Source organism: Macrobrachium nipponense, chromosome 48 (genome assembly GCF_015104395.2).
Source record: "Macrobrachium nipponense isolate FS-2020 chromosome 48, ASM1510439v2, whole genome shotgun sequence".
NCBI classification, from domain to species: Eukaryota; Metazoa; Arthropoda; class Malacostraca; order Decapoda; family Palaemonidae; genus Macrobrachium; species Macrobrachium nipponense.
In genome coordinates, this window is record NC_087223.1 from 17,072,244 (window position 1) to 17,092,243 (window position 20,000).

The 20,000-nt window shown below is 34.6% G+C and overlaps 1 protein-coding gene across 2 annotated transcripts in view; it reads left to right on the plus strand.

Annotated features, from left to right (window-relative positions):
• Window positions 1-616: 616 nt before the first annotated feature.
• Window positions 617-20,000, plus strand: part of LOC135205067 (uncharacterized) — a gene marked incomplete at its 5' end in the record, with an annotated part of 263,853 nt that continues 244,469 nt past the window's right edge. Inside the window, 4 exon segments of one of the 2 annotated variants that reach the window (XM_064235342.1) lie at window positions 617-765; window positions 884-1,034; window positions 1,433-1,651; window positions 1,748-2,324. In XM_064235342.1, the coding sequence (XP_064091412.1) occupies window positions 617-765; window positions 884-1,034; window positions 1,433-1,651; window positions 1,748-1,802 (574 nt within the window). 2 annotated transcript variants of the gene reach the window in all.

Sequence of the window (20,000 nt, forward strand, 5' to 3'; positions counted from 1 at the left end):
GCCACTTATTCAGATTGTTTGGACATCTTACTCCTCCAAAGATACTTAATTTGGACACTCACTCAGATATATAATTGCTGTTGTCATGCCACAGCCATTTGCTTGGAATTCCATCAACTCCTGGAATCTTTCAACTCTTCAACTTTTTCAATTAACTATGTTGGCTAATTCACAGGAAATCAAACAATGAAGATGACATGGATGGCTCTTGTCACTGACAAAGAACTGATTTTTGTTTAGGTAATGATTTAACTTACACACACACACACACACACACACACACACACATACACACACACACACACACACACACATCATCATATTATATATATATATATATATATAATATATATATAGATATATATATATATATTATAATATATATATATATATATTATAAAGTGTGGCTACATAAAAAAAAAAAAAAAACAATGACCACTACTATTTTCATACTCTAACTGTTGAAATGTTGTTGAGTCCCCGTGTAGAAAAAGTTCCTCTTTCTAGCTGTTTCATAAACGTGCACAAATTTCATCAGGAATGGGTGGATATTGCTTAGAATCGAAAGAATATAATAAATGCTCCATTTTTGATAACCTGCTTCTATCCCTGAAAGGTGTCGAGTAGAGAGGTATGTTGGGAGGATGTCAGGAGACCTGCGGCTTCCTCAGACACTAGACACACTGTGGGCAAGTGTTCCTGATACTTTTGCCTACTTTCAACTCCATCGCTTTCTCAGGCCTGACCGTCTGCTGGATGCTTTGTGTGAGTGCACAATCTATCTCTTTATCTTCACGCTGCATTCACGCGTGAAACTTACATTTTAAAATGGTATCCAAAGTAAAATGAATTTGTTCTCAACTTCGATTCTCTCTTCTCCTAGGTGTCAGTGTGAGTCTTAATTTGGACCCAAAGAAAATTATTCCACTAAAAAATGACCTGATGTACCATCTTAGCCTTTGCTTCCCTGGGGTGATCTCTGAGGAGGACGTTCTGAAAGCTACTGAAATTGCCACGAAGTTTGCGACCACCAGGTAATTTCCTGTATGTAGCCATTGGGTTGATTGGTAATATAACCAATGGTCTAAACTGTTGGGTTCTCCCATAGCTGCTATGCCATGGCCTTCTACTGTCATGGTTTTGTTGTTATTTTACAATTTCTTTTCGTTTTTGTTATGTGCAACAATGATATTCAATGACTAACAAGCTCAATTGAGACTTGAAATCTTACAGTATGGTGTTAGCCTATTCCTCAGCATAGCTGATCCATAAATCTACATAAAGAAGAAACCTTTATACAAGCTCCCAAATGGTACTTAACATCCCTCGTTCCAACACTCATCATCTCTCCCTTTTCTATATTACCGCCATTTTGCTGGATGTGCGACGGTGCCTCAGCTATCAGTGTAACTCTACTTCTACCTCCCAACAGAGAGCTAGACTATCTCCTGTTCCCACGGCTGAACCTGACGCAAGACAAAGAGGTCGTCTGCTTCGTATCCAACATGCGACGTCTGAGAGTTACGGAAGTGATCATCCTCCCCAAGTCACTCAAGGAGTCAAAGAAATTTGATTCATTTACCCGGCCCAAGCCACTCGTGAGGTCACAAAAGAAATCCATTAAGAAAGATACGAGTCTCAATATTGAATGGTAAGTGAGCACCTCTGTCTCCCTAGCATAATTGCTTTAATAAGCACATAGAAATATGCTTCTGACTCTTACTGGTGAAAATATTGTTCATTGCAGTGGGATGCCTGGCCATTTAAGACCTGGTGCTCTTCCTGATGTGGATTCGTGGTGAAATGACAGTGCAACTAAGAGGTGCCTGGCTTTGCGGTGTCATCTATTCTGGATTATGAGTCTGGGTTTCTCCCTTAAAAGTGTGCTCAGCATTGGAGGAGGACTTTGGGTAATGTGACGATACGTCAGCATCCAGAAGATGGCTTTCCATAATGTTTTGCTCCAGAAGATGACTTTGGATTATGATGTTAGGCCCAGAAGATGACTTTCGTTGACGATACATTTTGCCATGGAGGATGACTTTAGAAAATGATATATCTAGCTGGTTGTGTTTAGCTCTAGTAGACGGCCTTGAATTATACTATTATGTTTAGCTGTCATAGGACCCACTGGGTAACTTAGAATCTTAGCTATGCAGAATTCATACCCTTTTTATAGGACAAGACTCTCTCAGAGACAAATTCCATTGTTACTCGGCTGGGAACTATCGTTCTGTTCAACAAATGATTCCGGGTGAAAACCGTACAAGGAATACTTGACTTGCTGATTGATGACAATACATGATCCTTAGTGAATGATGTTTTATTCATCCTTGATGATCAATAACGTTAACTGATCCCTGGTGAATAATGCATAATTAATCCACACAAGAACTTTGTAGGGACATTCATCATTTTATTAACCACAGCCCTGAAGGACTTGGTTAAACTGAAAGAATCACAAGAATTTCTAAGAAATGACTTCCACAAAATTTCACATCCTGACAAACCAGTGATATGCTAAGTACTGTGAGCTTGTAGGCCTATAACTAACACACCAAGTACCGAGCTCATAGGCCTAAAACTAATATACTAGATACTGTGAGCTTGTAGGCCTACAACTAATATACCAAGTACCGAGAATATAGACCTAAAACTAATAAACTAAATACTATGAGCTTGTAGGCCTACAACTAATATACAAAGTACCGAGTTTATTGGCCTGAAACTAATCTAGTAAGTACTATGAGCTTATAGGCCTAAAATGCTGGGTGTTTATAGGCCTTAAAATAAAGAATTCATTACTAGAAAACACACATCATTATCAGACATAAAAACTCTATTACCAAAATCACAATAATTTAAATGTAGCAGGACTAAGTATACTTTGTATACACTTCAGTCATTAATAAAATTGTATGACAAAATTCAGCAATATTCGAGCTCAAATTTGTGAAAAAATCAAAATTAAATGAATTCAAAATATAAACCTAACATAAATAACATTAAATAATAAATAACAATACTCACAATTCATTATACAGACCAAACTTCAAAAATTCCAACAAAACCAGGAATATCCAAAACCCAAGGAAACTCTAAATCCCAAATCGTGCTCGGTGACCAGCGCTTGATTCCTAATTCCCAGCTGGCAACACTAAATTAGGAGCGAGTAATTTATATCGAAATATGATTCAGGAATTTGGGATATACAAAATCATGGAGAGATAGGTTTAATCTGGATGCCTTCATACACCTCTGGGAATAATAAAGTTGATTTGTTTATACTATGCTGTGGTTGTGTGCGTGGATCAAACCTAGGTCTATAAGCTTTCTCAGAATTATGTGTATATGTATATATATATATGATATATATATATATATATATATATATATATAATATATATATATATAAAGAGCCAATTTATACTTTAGACCCATCTGCGGACCCACAAAACTGCTACCATTCATCCCGTAATCATTCCCACTCAAGTTGAACACGAAAAACACACGTTTTAAACCATCCTAACTGGCGCTAAATCTTCCCCACACACGTTATTCCCGACCATGAAATTGACGTGAAACTGTAAACGGGCCTTTACGGTCTTTTATTGAGTTCCGAATATGCTGAATACATTAAATATAGTCCCAGAATTGGAGCGACTTAAACTGCAGTCGCTCTAAACCCCCCGGTTACAGGCGACATATCGGGAGGCATTAGTACGAGTTAGCGGGAAACGTTTTCTCGTCACTGTAATGTTTTTTTTTTTTTTTTTTTTTTTCCCACGTTTTGACTAATGGCCCGTTGCTACCGTGCTATTGTTATCCAGCCTATTTACTTGTTTTATGCTGGTTATTAAATTGAGTGGAGGTCTGAGCGAGAGATACGAAGATAATTGCATAAATGGCTCTTTTGATTTAGTGATGATGGTGGATGCGTGCTTAGGTGCGTTTCAAAGGAACTTTACACCGTTGCTTCAACACTTTGCCGCGTAATATTTCACATTTACTTATAACTTCATACACATACGCATATATATATATCATATATATATATATATATATATATATATATATATATATCGTTTGTGCGTTTGTGTACGTCCTAACATACGAAAGAAGCGTCAAAAATAACTTACTACGACAAAGTAAAGTCGCAACCTCACCGTCTTTGAGGCTTATAGGCATTGTCAGAAAATGATTCATTTAACTTTCATTTCCATTAAAATAAAAGGTGTTCATTTCTTTATCATTAATTGTATTTTAGATTTTGTGATTTACTAATTAATGATTACTAACTATTTTTAATTATAAGTGATATTTTTTCGCCCGTATTTCGCAAATGCGACAAGAGTTTCCCTCCACTTTTTTTCCCGCCTTAATGTTGGTGTCATTTGCTGCTGTCCGGGTTGCTGTGCACACACGGCAATGTAAGGGAACGTTTTGGGTCTCGATAGTGGCGAGCACTGCCATTCTGTATTATATTATGTAATTAAGTGCACTTATCTTCCTGAAGACGTCGAACCAGCTAAGCATCTTATATAAGTTAATTTGGATGTTTGGCCAAATGTGTATAGGGGTTATATAAGAAGACTAGGTTAGTTCTCGTTTCTGCGTTTGGCGACTACCGTTGTTGCATTCTTCAAGAAAATTATGGGCTGTGGACCATTTTGAGCAATCGGAGGATATAATTTCACCACAGGCCTATTAATGATTGCAAAATAGAGAAGAATGGATCTGGGGATAAGAATGTATTCGGATTCATCGCCATAGTAACGGAGTATCAAGGTATACTTCCCCAAACGTCTATTACACAGATCTCATTTCTATGTATTTGTGTATACGCAAGTAATCACAAACACACACGCTTATCATTCTCGCTTTTACCAATATGGTGTTCCAGCCTTCCATACGACTCTCAATGTTCGCTCCCTAATAAACGCCCCCGAATTCCGTTCCATAATGTCCTCCACACATTCAAATAACCCTTTTTCAATAGGGCAATTACTGGCCGCTAATTATGAGCGCTAGGACCGTCACGGGTCAACACATTTCTCTCTTGGTTGATGGTTAAAAATTGGTTAGCAATATTTTTTAAACAATTCTCTCTAAAAAGGCCACAATGGTTTAGTCTGCCTTCCGGGATCCTGGCCAACGGAAAACGGAACCATAATAGAGGTCAATGTCATTATATGAGGAGAAATCGTAGTTCTATTCGAGAAAGGTCATATTTCGGTCCTGGGCTAAACCTGGACGTTAGTTTTGACCGTCCCAGTGACCTGCTGGTGACCTCTGCATCACACCTCAACCCCCCTTACCCAATCCTCGACCCCTAACCTCCCCAAAGTTCCTTTTGCTTTGATGCAACTGAATTCTTTAATATTGCTTCTAAACTCTATTTTTGCTTATGTGTTCCCTCTCCAGACTTTGTTTTCCTTTTAATATGATTAAATGTTAACTGCAGATTTATTTTTACTTAACCTGATTGCTTAAGGCACTTACATTTCTACAAATCTTTCTGACTCTTCTATAAGGAGATAACCTCTTAATAGAGGTTTGTGGAACCCTTGGTGACAGGAAACTGTCCCTAAATTGACAGATAAGCTCATGTAAGGGTTTGTGGACCCTTTGGTGACAGAAAATCTTCCCTTAATTGACAGATAACATGTTATTAAATGGTTGTGGACTCCTTGATAGGAGAAAAGTGTCCCTTAATTAGCAGGTAAGCTCATGTAAGTAGTTGTGGACCCTTTGGTGACAGAAAATCATCCCTTAATTGACAGATAATATCTGAGTAATGGGTTGTATACACCTTAGGAGGAGAAAAGTTTCTCTTAATTATCAGAGAAGCTCTTATAAAGGGTTGCAAACTCTTTGGTGGTAGAAAATAATCTATTAATTGGTAGATAAAAGCTTAAAAGAGTTGTGGACCCTTTGGCTAGGAGAAAATACCCCATAATTGACATAAAAGCTCATAGTAAAAAGTTGTGGATTCTTTGTGGAAGAAAATTATCCATTAATTGGAAGATAAGTTTCTCTAAAAGGTTGTGAACCCCTTGGCGATGGAATTAATCCAAAAATTGCAAAGTAGCCTCTTTTAATGAGGCCAGTGGAGGTTGCACTGTTGACTACTTTAAGATTCTGGGAACAAATGAAGAAAAGAATGCAGCAGAAAATAAAGTTCCTTGAAGAATCTTTCCATCAGGCAATATCTAGCAACTCTGAAACGTATAATATAAAGAAATTCATTAAACAACCACATACCGTCTAGCCATACCTGGCATCAGCGAAACCTTGCAGCGTTGATTGGAATTCGTCTTCACTAGAGGAAAAAGCTGATTGCAGTCAACTGCAAATACGGAGGAAGGAAGAAAGCGACTGGCAAGAGGAATTAACGAAAGTTGATTGAGAGGGAGAGAAGTGGAGTTGATGAAAGGAAGGGAATATTGATTGATGGAATAATGAAGAAACAGGGATTGACTGAAGGAACAGAGGAATGAGTCTGCGACAAGGTACATTTCGGACAAATATGAAAAAAATATTTTTTTATATTTCATTTAAAATAAGCCATAACTATTATCATTTAACAGATTCTGTAACAGAATTAAGGTGACTTATAAAGAACTGAGGTGATGATAAACAAGGCGTGATACGACATCCAGCTTACTCGGGGAGCGTGCTAAACTCTACAGGTCAAGTAGTACGTTGTTTCGCCAACGAAAATTAAATAAATACGCTGTTTTTGATCAGCAATGATTGTTCTGTATTGTTTAACATAAACATTATTTTTTGACGTTTCCATTCTAATGAATAAAGCATAAATATCCTGTATATCTAACTCAGTGCGAAACGTATTATATATATATGTATATTATATATAAATATTATATGTATGTTTAATAAACATAATATATAATAATACAAACATATATTTACACCATTCAAAATCAAATGACGAATTCCTTATCCACAGACATAAGAAAACGTACCTAACACACACATATACACACAAAATGAATGAATAAATAAAATAATTAAAACATCACACTGGAACAGCCAACCCTCCTTTCATATATTCCAAATTACAGGTTCCAGATTCCAGGTTCCAGGCATTCATAACAGTCGAAGGAATCCGAGTTGCATCAATACGAGTAATTCCATTGTCATGGAGGCTGTTTGTTTACCTGTCTTTTCAGAGGCGCTGCCCGCCCCCCCCCCCCCCACCCCAGGTTTACCTGCTGTTTAATTGACTATTTCATCTTGGGGGCGGAGGGGGGGAGGGGCAAGGGAGGTCTTCTATCTATTCAAATTTTAGATCCAACATGTTATTGCAAAGTTACTGTTTTCATTAACAAATTTATTTTTTCTTTGTCTCTCTCCAGCATTTTGTTAACTGTTCCCGATACCTATTATATGGCTCTATATATATCTATATTCATATCTATAACTGCATCTATATCTATATATATTTCTATAACTGAATCACGACAATTTGGAACGTGATGAATATATAAATAAAGGCAGAAGCCACGAAGGACAGTGGAAGAATGGAGTAACCACTGCAAGGCCTTTCGACTTTCGTTCTTTGCTAAGTAGATAGAGTCGAAAGACCTTGCATCAGTATCCATTGCTTCACTTCTTGGATTATGCCTTTATTTGTGTATGTTTATACAATAGGTTAAAGATTATCTAAAATATGCTTATGAAATGTCTATTTTTCAGCTTCAAAACATAATAGTTTGGTCTATACAGCAATGGATATTCCCTGTCGCGACTCCAAAGATTAATGGCACCAATGAATCATTGTTCCAAAATAATTCACACGAATCAACACCATTAATTTCCTCTGGCATTTTGTAATGTCCATTTTCGCTTACTATGTTGTTGTTGTTCTTCTTCTTCTTGTTCTTGTTGTTCTTGTTGTGGGGGTAGGAAAGGTCAATAGATGAGCCTTAAAAAAGGTCTGGAAAAGGTGTTTCGCGTCGAGTTCCAGATACAGGAATTTGAGGATGGGATATTTATGGTTTATTTATTAGAATGAAAATGTCAAAAACAAGTAACGTTTATGTTAAACGGTACAGAACAATTTATCTCTAATAAAATATAACGTATTGATTTTATTTTTCACTGGTGAAAAAACGCTCTATTTGGCCGTAGAGTTTAGCACTGCGCCTCGAGTAAGCTGGAGGTCTGGTCACACTTCGTACATTTGTTAACGGAGGAGAGTATACGCCATGATTCTTCACTCATATATATACAAAAACACACTCATATATATATATATATATATATATATATATATATATATATATATATACACACACACACATACCATTATTATCACCTACCAATCCACAAAGCTTAGACGGGTACAAGCGACCTATTCAAGATAAGGTAAAAGGTGTAGTCCCTGTAACCTCATCCCTACAGGGTATTGGGGCATACCCCAAAGACCTTTGGGATCTTGGAGGAGATCCATGCAGGGTTGTAGCAGGTACATAACCCTCACTCTCTCTCTCTCTCTCTCTCTCTCTCTCTCTCTCTCTCCACTTCAACCTTCAAGCTGAAATAGTCAATTGGCAAACAGGGACATAATTAGGGGTAAGGAGTGCAAGTGTGCTACCAATAACACCACAAGAACCTGGCCGAGAGAGAGAGAGAGAGAGAGAGAGAGAGAGAGAGAGAGGGTTGTCATCCGATACCAAACCAGGAAGAGATAAAAGCAGTTTAATCAAACATGCCAGAGAGAGGGAGCTATGTATCTTATTCTCTCCGAGAGAGAGAGAGAGAGAGAGAGAGAGAGAGAGAGAGAGAGAGAGAGAGAGAGAGAGTATCTTATTCACTACGAGGAGAGAGAGAGAGATAAGTATATTATTCACTACGAGAGAGAGAGGGAGAGAGATAGAGAGATAAGTATCTTATTCACTACGAGAGAGAGAGAGAGAGATAAGTATTTTATTCACTACGAGAGAGAGAGAGAGAGAGAGAGAGAGAGAGAGATGATACCTTATTCACTACGAGAAAGAGAGAGAGAGAGATAAGTATTTTATTCACTACGAGAGAGAGAGAGAGAGAGAGAGAGAGAGATAAGTACCTTATTCACTACGAGAAAGAGAGAGAGAGGTAAGTATCTTATTCACTACGACAGAGAGAGAGAGAGAGAGAAAGAAAGTATCTTATTCACTACAAGAGAGAGAGAGAGAGAGAGAGAGAGAGAGAGAGAGACGCCTTCGTAAGTACTCGAATCTTCTCCTCTATTTCTCCATCTTCTATTTCTACCTACCTAAGTTTTCATTCTCTTATTCTTGTTCCTTTATTCTCTTTGTTTTATCTGATACTTTTTATTTTTTGGTTATTCTTTATTCTTTTTTTTAGTTGATCTTGTTTCTTTATTTTCTTTGTTTTTCTATTATTTTATATTTTGTTTAATGTTTATTATTTTTATCTCATTTTCCTTCGTTTTATTTCCATTTCTTATTGATTTTCTCTCACTTTTCAGTTATTCACTTTTTTATTATTTATCTTATGTAATTATTTTATCGTGATGTAATTCTCCTCCTCTTGCTTGTTATTATTATTATTATTATTATTATTATTATTATCATTATTATTATTATTATTATTATTATTATTATTATTATTATTATTATTATTATTATTATTATTATTATTTTCAGGATGCTAGGTATGCTACAAATATTTAATCACTTGTTTAAAATAAAAAAATAGTAATAAAAAAATTAGTAACCACAAAAGCAATGAATACATAAAAATTATAAAAAAAATTATAAATGAAAAAAATTATGAACATATAGTACGTGTATAAGTATATAATAGAAAAATAATCCAAAATACACATTAAAATTAAGATGCAACACAAGAATCATTTTAGTGGATAACTGAAACAACTCAATATTAATTTCAAAAAATAAATTTTAACATAATATATATGAAAATTAATCTAATTCAGTTTGATAAAAACCACAAATAGTTACAAATTAGAACAAATCTCTAAAGACTATAAGAAAAATATAATAATTAATCTAAAAAGGTTTAATAAAACCAATAGAATTATAAATTACAACCAATCTCAAAATAGACTTTAAAAAATTATAAAAATGAATCTAAAAAGGTTTAATAAAGTCACCAAAAGTTACAAATTGGAACCCATCTCAAAATAGACCAAGCATCTCTTCAGCAAGGATATATATATGTTACGGCCATTTTGCAAAATTGGTCATTTTACAAAATTGCCGGCCATTTTGCAAAAGGACCAAATTCGTGGTCATTTTACAAAATGACCTAAATTTCTCAACATTTTGCAAAACGACCAAGATTTTGGTCATTTTACAAAATAAACAGCATTATTGTTGGTCAGTTTACAAAATCTCCATATAGCAAGCAGCCAGATGGAAAAAAAGCTTGTCATTCACTTCTGCAAATCATCTCTTGTAATATTGGTTCATTTACTGGTTCATCTACTCGTTTTCCACTAAGGGTAATTGTACTGTATAATTGTCGATCATTCACTTATTATCCCCCCCCCCTCCCTTCCCCCCCCCATCTCTCTCTCCACAATAGTAATGGGAGCTGACTGGTGACACTGTTGTCAGTAAGGCACTACTGAAAGCCAGGAGAAGACGACTAACTACTGTAAATCATCTCTTATAATATTGGTTCATTTACTGGTTCATTTACTTGTTTCCCACTACGGGTACTTGTACTGTATAATTGTCGATCATTCACTTATTATCCTCCCCCCCCTCTGAACACCCACCCCCCCCCTCGCCCCCCCTCTCTCTCTCTCTCTCTCTCTCTCTCTCTCTCTCTCTCTCTCTCTCTCTCTCTCCACAATAGTAATGGGAGCTGACTGGTGACACTGTTGTCAGTAAGGCACTGCTGAAAGGCAGGAGAAGACGACCAACGTAGTACTTTGTGTGAATTCAACTAGTTACTTGCTAAAACTTTATACGTTTTGATGCATTTGAAAGCTGTATTTTCTGAAAATGAATAAAATTAGTTGATGTTCAGTACGTTTTATCTTATTCCCCGGCTTTTTTTTCATTTTTTTTCTAGGCTGCTTGCTGTATGGACATTTTGTAAACTGACCAACGAAAATTTTGTAAACTGACCAAAATCTTGGTCATTTTGCAAAATGTTGAGAAATTTAGGTCATTTTGCAAAATGACCACGAATTTGGTCCTTTTGCATAATGGCCGGCAATTTTGTAAAATGACCAATTTTGCAAAATGGCCGTAACTTATACACTGTAATCCACACTGCAGAAGGATTAACAGCGATTACTTGGTGTGAGGGGCTGAGTAACCTACCGAGGGATTATTAGGCATGTAATCTCTCTCTCTCTCTCTCTCTCTCTCTCTCTCTCTCTCTCTCTCTCTCTCTCTCTCTCTCTGGAGATTACCCTTGCTGATGAGGAGGTTAAATGTATAGATCTTAAGTGTATATAGATATAAATAGATATTCTGGGAGGCATCTTTGGATCAAACGTATTGGCTAGTGGGAATTTGGTTATTAATAATAATAATAATAAAAATAATAATAATAATAATAATAATAATAATAATAATAATAATAATATATATTATTATTATTATTATTATTATTATTATTATTATTATTATTATTATTATATTAAAAAAGTGAAATCATTAACATTTTGAATTTTAGAATAATGATAAAAATAATAATAATAATAATAATAATAATAATAAAATAATAATATAATAATAATAATAATAATAATAATAATAATAATATTATTATTATTATTATTATTATTATTAGTACTTAGGAAGCAGACCCTCTCTCAAGCATACTTTATTAAAAGTAATGGCTACTTCAGCAGCGTTACACTTGTAGAGATTCTTCTCTATTTTGCGAATAGCGGCTTTTTCAGAGTAGTTTTATTTGCTGGATGAGTAGCGCCTCCAGCAGGCGCAACCGACGGGCATCAGGGGCCTTCCGATGATCTTCGTGTTCCCGAGATGTCATCATAAAGAACACGAAGATCATCGGGAAGGCCCCTGATGCCCCCGTCGGTTGCGCCTGCTGGAGGCGCTACTCATCCAGCAAATAAAACCTACTCTGAATACGACGCAGGAAGAATTTCTCCTCCCTACGAGTATGAGAAGACCTGCCACCAACAATGACACCACCGATCATGACAACTCTATGGATGACAACGCCCCGAACGAGAGGTACTCCTGCAGCCGATGGAAATCAAAGTAGCCGTGACGTCCCACAGCGTAGCGCAACGCCCATCAATGTTACAGCGCCGCTTAGGAGGTCCAGGCGGCTGCAGGATATGCTGCAACGCAACCATCGGCCCGAAGAAAGAAAGTGGCTTGAGACCTGGCTCAGGCAGCCAATGAAAACAAGACTCACCGCCACCAGCCAATAGGAGACAAGCATGGGGCAGACCCCCTGCTGTCAACCACAGATATAAGGAGGACGGACACCGCACCAAGATCAGTCCACCCTCAGCTTCCCACGAGGATGTCTGGCAGCTCCAGACGAAAGCTCGCTTTAAGAAAGAGAGAGAGAGAGAGAGAGAGAGAGAGAGAAAATCGTTAATGACTTTGATGACTATGGTATCATAGTTTTATCTGTAAAATTCAAATATATACACCTATTTTGACCCTGTATTTTTACCCCATGACCATCTATAGGAGCTCTACTAGCCTGTTTAAGTAGCACTGAAAAGCCGCTATTCGCAAAATAGAGAAGAAGCATCTACAAGTGTAACGCTGCTGAAGTAGCCATTACTTTTAATAAGTATTATTATTATTATTATTATTATTATTATTATTAAAAAATCATCATAGTAGCACGAGTCTTCAAATGGAGAAACAAATCTACAGTATGTATGTTACATTTACTAACTGTGGATTTGTTCTCCATTATTATTATTATTATTATATTATGAAAAGTTAAATCATTAACATTTTTGAATTTTAGAATAATAATAATAATAATAATAATAATAATATAATAATAATAATAATAATAATAATAATAAATATTATTATTATTATTATTATTATTATTATTATTATTATTATTATTATTATTATTATTATATTATTCGTTTTTTCTACATTCCTCGTTCCCACACAGATAGAATTCAGGACTCCACATTAAAGAAAAATAGAAAATAAAATAAATATAAAAAATAAATAATATTGAATAAAAAATGAAAAAAGTTCTTTGAGAGTTAAAGAGTTCCTGTCTCCCTCTCCCACCCTCCTCCACCCCCCGCCCAATTAATTCATTCCACTGCTACCCTCTATCACGAAAATGTATTGCATTGTCAGATTTGTCAAAAGGGTGAGTGGAGATATAAAGCGAAACTCTAGTTTCAGATTTAAAAAGAAAAAAAAAATCCTATTAAAAATTGCAGTGTTGCCAGATCTATGATCGTGCAATGTTTTACAGTGTTGCCAGATATGCTACATAATTTATGTGTATAATGTATATATATAATACAGATATATATTAATATATTTATAAATTGTTATATATTTCGTGTGATTTCTTAATGTTGTTTTTGAATCTTAAAAAAATTGTGCATATAAAATAATAATAATAATAATAATAATAATAATAATAATAATAATAATAATAATAATAATAGCTTTAGAAGTGGTATATTTATGTATGATCAATTTCACCCCCTTCAAAAATATGGCTAGCAATTTTTTTATTAAATTAGTTTTAAATACATCATCTAGGGGTGTTCGGCAATTCAGCCACAATTTGTCTCGAACTTGTGAACTTCAACCATTAGTTACAGAGGATGGGAGGCATCTCTCTCTCTCTCTCTCTCTCTCTCTCTCTCTCTCTACACACACACAAAATATATTACCTTCTGCTTAAAGATCTGAGTAACAAATTATGATCTGGGAACAACTGGCACCTCTGGGATTCCCCCAACCACTTTACAGCTAATCATCTTGCATCTGGCAACTCACACAATGTTGCCAGCTCAACCTACCAACGTGATTGCGATGGGAATATGAGGTAAGGAAATTGTAGCTATAAGCCGAGTTTAAAAGTGATAATGACGAATTAAAACTGAAGGGTTTTATTAGGTATTCGTATCATTAAAATAGTCTAGCCTTAAGGATTATACTGTGAGTAAATATATGATTATTAATGTAGTTATTTAGTTTTAAACATGTCAAATGTAAATAGCTTATAAGGTAATTATATGGTGGGCGATATTACTTTAAAAGATTGGTTATATGTATGTATATATATATATATATAATATATATATATACTATATATATATATATATATATATATATATATATATCTATATATATAATATTATATATATATATATATATATACTGTATGTCTATATATATATATATATATATATATATATATATATATATATATATATCTATATATATATATATCATATATGTATATATATATAGATATATATATATATATATATATATATATATCTATCTATATCTATATACATACATATATATATATATATATATATATATATATATATATATATATATATATATATATATATATATATATATATAGATAGATATATATATATATATATATATATATACCTATATATATATATATATTAAAAATAATAACAATAGCAAGTCCAATAGTTTATAAAAGATATTTAGATATATACAAATGACAGAGAGGTCGTTATAAAATTATCGAAAGGTATTTAATTATAACGGAAGGAAATTAAATTTGGACTGAAGTGATTCGTTAGTTATGACACAGACTGTGATGTTTAAGAGAGAGAGAGAGAGAGAGAGAGAGAGAGAGAGAGAGAGAGAGAGAGAGAAGAGAGAGGTATTTTTAACGAGTTTTTTGATGGAATGGAGGGTCAAGACTTATGAACTAAGGGTAGGATGAGTAATGAAGATAGGTACCTTGAATAATAATGCCTACAGTGCACCGCATGAGGTGTACTGACGGCACTAAACCCATTAACTAGAGTTACCTTTTGCAAACACGGTTTTACGTTATGCATTTTATAGATATGATCAAGTAATCTGAAGTTAAATCTATAGATATTAAAGAAATTCGTGTATACAACGAATGTATAATCTTTTACTTTACTGAAAAAAAAAGTCCGGTTCGGATGATAAAATGTTGTACGTTTATATTTCAGTTAGTTGGTTTTTTATTTTTATTTTTATTTATTTATTTTTTTTTATCACGGTATCATGATGGTCCTTAGAAATTGAAATTAACATTCTGTTAAGTATCAATTTTGGTTAAATGTACACCAAGCTTTTACACATATATATTATTCAGTATGCAATTTTACCACACGCCCCTGAGTAAGCTGGAAGACTGATCACGCCTTGTTTGAATGAGACAAAAAAATATATATTATTACACGCTATTATAACAAATGTAATTTCTTTAACCATAATACTATCATGATCAGATACTAAGCAATATACTTCAGATTTGTATTTATAAGTCAAAAGGTTATGAAATACATCAACAATGCTTTTGAAATATAATGAAATGAGTAAAATATATATATATATATATATATATATATATATATATATATATATATATATATATATATATATATATATATGTATGTGTGTGTGTGTGTGTGTGTGTGTGTGCGCGTGTGTGTGTGTGTATTACTCTATCACATATGCGGTTTAATATCGCGAGGCAGCCTTAGATGATATATTTACGGTCATATCACATTATTATTATTATACTACTTTGACATATAATGCAGACTTACTGTTACAAGGGTGAGGTCACCGTGCAATAATATATGCAAGAAAATGAACACTAACGTTAATCTAATCGTCAACTGCATTAATTTGTTGCTTGAGGGAAAACTCAAAACTGATGAAAACAAAGACTGATGTATTAACTGAGGTGAGAATTGCGTAGGAAAACACTTTAGAGAGGGTCAAGTGAAGTGACGATGTAAGTGAGGAATGATAAAGCTGACATTGAGTCTAGCAGGAATGGTTCGTGTACGAGAGCTGGATTGGTGAATCTCGCCAGACGAATCTGGTGGTATGGGTTTTCACGACTGGTGAGAGAGAGAGAGAGAGAGAGAGAGAGAGAGAGAGAGAGAGAGAGAGTTTCTACCCACTAAAATGATTTATAAAAAACACATTAAGTCTAGAAAGATTGGTTCTTGCACGAGAGATGGCTTTCTCTCGTCAGACGAATCTGGTAGTATGGGTTTTCACAGCTGGTTTATTACCGAAAGAGAGAGAGAGAGAGAGAGAGAGAGAGAGAGAGAGAGAGAGAGAGAGAGAGAGAGAGAGATAGATTTCCTACCCAATGAAATGATTAATCATACATCGCCTCTGCAAAAACGGCCTGCTAGACCTATGTTCAAGTATAATTTCCCACCCTCTGAAGTAATAAATCATACGTTAGGTCCAACTCTAGCAAGAATGGCCTGCTGGACCTACTGCGTTCAAGCCCAGTTCAACGCACAGTTCCCAGAGAGAGAGAGAGAGAGAGAGAGAGAGAACAGCAGCTTGGAAATTCAGGCAGCGGAAACGGGTTCGAGTTGGGGAGATGAATTGGCCGAATTGAAGGTGAAAGGAAACGCTTTTGAGTGTCTGACAGGACAAAGGACACAGAAACAATGTGATTTGGGGACAACAAGCAATGGAATTGGAAGATTATACTCAGGGAGAGAGAGAGAGAGAGAGAAGCACAAAGGATGTGAGAGAGAGAGAGAGAGAGAGAAGGTAGGAGGCAGGCAGAGTACTAGAGAGAGAGAGAGAGAGAGAGAGAGAGAGAGAGAGAGAGAGAGAAAAGGTATGAGGCAGTCAGACTACGAGAGAGAAAGAGAGAGAGAGAGCAGTTATGACATATTTATGAAATACATCCTTCCCTTAACCCATCGTCACAATCTGTGTACCTTCGCAGATTCATTAAATATATTCATTAAATATTTCGGCCACTAACGAGATTCATAACACACTTATTAATCGCTAATTAGCGTGAGTAAATGACACCTATTTGGAAGCCTATTATTTGCAATTAGCACTTTGGTCAAACCCCTTTCATTTGCTAATGATCATCTGACCTATTTAAACACATCAACTAATGAAATATTAAAACTGCATTCCACTCATTACTTACCTCTTACTTTGGGAGTAATCCTACAGACTACTTTTATTGTTTTTGTCGTTGCTGTTCTTGTTTGGGTGGGGGGGGGGGGGTTAGGAAAGGTCTATGGCAAAGCCTTAAAAAAGTTTGGAAAAGATGTTTCGCGTTGAGTTAAATATACTGGAATTTTAGGATAGGATATTTATGATTTATTTATTACATTGAAAATGTAATAAATAAATAATCTTCATATTAAACAGCACAGAACAATTATTTCTAATAAAATATAGCTTATTGATTTTAATTTTCGTTGGTGAAATAACGCGCTATTTGACCATACATTTCAGCACGCGCCCTGAGTAAGATGGAGGTCCGATCACACCTTGTTTAAATTCGAATACAGAATTTAGGCCATAGGTTACTCGCTACGACCTATGAAGTTACCCAGCGTTGAAAATACATTGGAACAATTGGTAGTAGAATACGAGAATATGAACGGAGGTACAGTAAAAGGAATGAAAGGGGCCATAGCTAGGGCCTAAGGAGGAACCTTAAGTAATGCCTACAGTGCACCACCGGGGGTGCACTGATGGCATTAACCCCCTACAGTGACATATACCTAGCTGATTAGAATATCCTGGTTTATTACTATTCAGTGATAATAATTAATATAAAAATTGCTTTTTTTTGGAGTGAGGTTGCTAGCCCAACACCCACGCACACATGCACTCATAGCTAGTCACGAAGATGGACTTTGCATACGTTGTATGGCTTTCCTGGGTGGTCACCTATCCATGGACTGACCAGAAACAAAATCTATAATATAATTTATCAAAAAAATGCATCTGGAAATTAGTGTGAAATTAGAAAATATATATATATTAAATAATATATATATTAATCTATTTAAATATAAATTACTGTTCTCTATACAATATATAAGATATATAATATATTATATATATATATATAATATATATATATATATATATATATATATATATATATATATATACAATATAAGGCATTTACCTGACACTGAAATAAATTCAGTGTTATACACACACACACACACACACACACACACAAAATACATTTCCTGACACATAAATAAGTTACAGAGTTTTGCTCTCTGTAATATTTTGTAATTTGTAAGGTTCGACATTTTCTATCGCAGACATCAGTTTGGAGCAAGTTTAACACTACTGTATTTGACGAAATAGTACAATTTCTGGTATTCCAATTATTTTGAAGAATTCTGAAACTGTAAGTCGAACCAAATGATTTCCTAATTTCGAAAATATTACTTAACAAAATATTACTTGAAAAAATATTATTACTTAGAAAAATATTACTATACTTAGAAAAATATCACTTGGAAAATTATTACTTGAAAATATTACTACTTAGAAATAAATTACTACTTAGGAAAGTAATACTAGTTATACATAAATTAGTATTTAGAAAAATATTATTACTTAGAAAAATATTACTTAGAAAAATATTATTTAGAAAAATATTACAACTTAGAAAAATATTACTTAGAAAAATATTACTACTCAGAAAAATATTACTTAGAATAATATTACTACTTACAAAAATATTACTGGGAAAAATATTATTACTTAGAAAAATATTATTTACAAAAATTACTACTTAGAAAAATATTACTACTTAGAAAAATATAATTACTTAGAAAAATATAACTACTTAGAAAACTATTAATTACAAAAACTAATACTAAGAAAAATATTACTACTTGGAAAAATATTACTACATAGAAAAATATTACTTAAAATATATAACTTAGAAAAATACTATTTGAAAAATATCCCTTAGATTATTAAATCATTCAAAATGGGTTATGTTATTTATTCTCTCATATTTTAGGGAATTTGTAGCAGTCAGTGTTACAAGTCTCTCGCTGGGAGGCCAAACTGACCACTGAAAATCACACTGGAACACAAAATTTAAGCCTAAAGACCAAGCACTGGGACCTATGAGGTCATTCAGCGCTAAGAGGGGAAACTGATAGATCGCAGAACTGGAATATGAAAGGAGGTGCAGTAAAAGAAATGAAAGGGTTTGCAAAGGATTGCGCATTGGAACTCAGAGTAGTATCTACATCTACTAAGTCCTTTCCAACTGACATCTGAACTGGTTTCAGGCAATTCGTCTTTTATTTCTAGCAGAATAAACGCCTACATAACTTGGGGAGGGGTTGGATCGCAATTCTGCCACGTAACTCGATCAATTAATCGTCTTTTTTTATGAATGCACGCTTGCATTGACTTGTGCTTCAGGCTTTTAGGGAAGAAAATCTGAAAATTCAGTCAGGCTTGATTTAGTCTCTCTCTCTCCCTACTTTTATCCATTCCTTTCCTTTCAGCAGAGGGGGGGGGCGGTTGTTCCTCTTTCACGGCGAATACTTGAATGATTTACTGAATCTCTCTCTTTCTCTCTCTCTCTCCTCTCTCTCTCTCTCTCTCTCCTCTCTCTCTCTCTCTCTCTGTTTCAATCCTCTCGTCCGGTAAACTCAGTACTATACTTCTGCTGACATATCATGAATATATATCAGGTTGGCACACACACACACACACACACACACACACACACACAGAATCACCAACAGACGTGTGTGGTAAACGCTATTAGAAAACTTACTACTGACTGGAGAGCTCTGTATAACAAAACCCTATGGTTCAAATATTTTTTGGGGTAAGCTACCAAGGAGCTTACATCTTACTAAGTTTTCCACTGATTCGTTCGTCGGGAAAGCTAACTAGGAATCCTGCTTTCGCTTGAGTGCCTGTGCCTTTGGGGATAAGTGTTTGCCATTTGATTTGCAATGCCAAACATCCGTACTC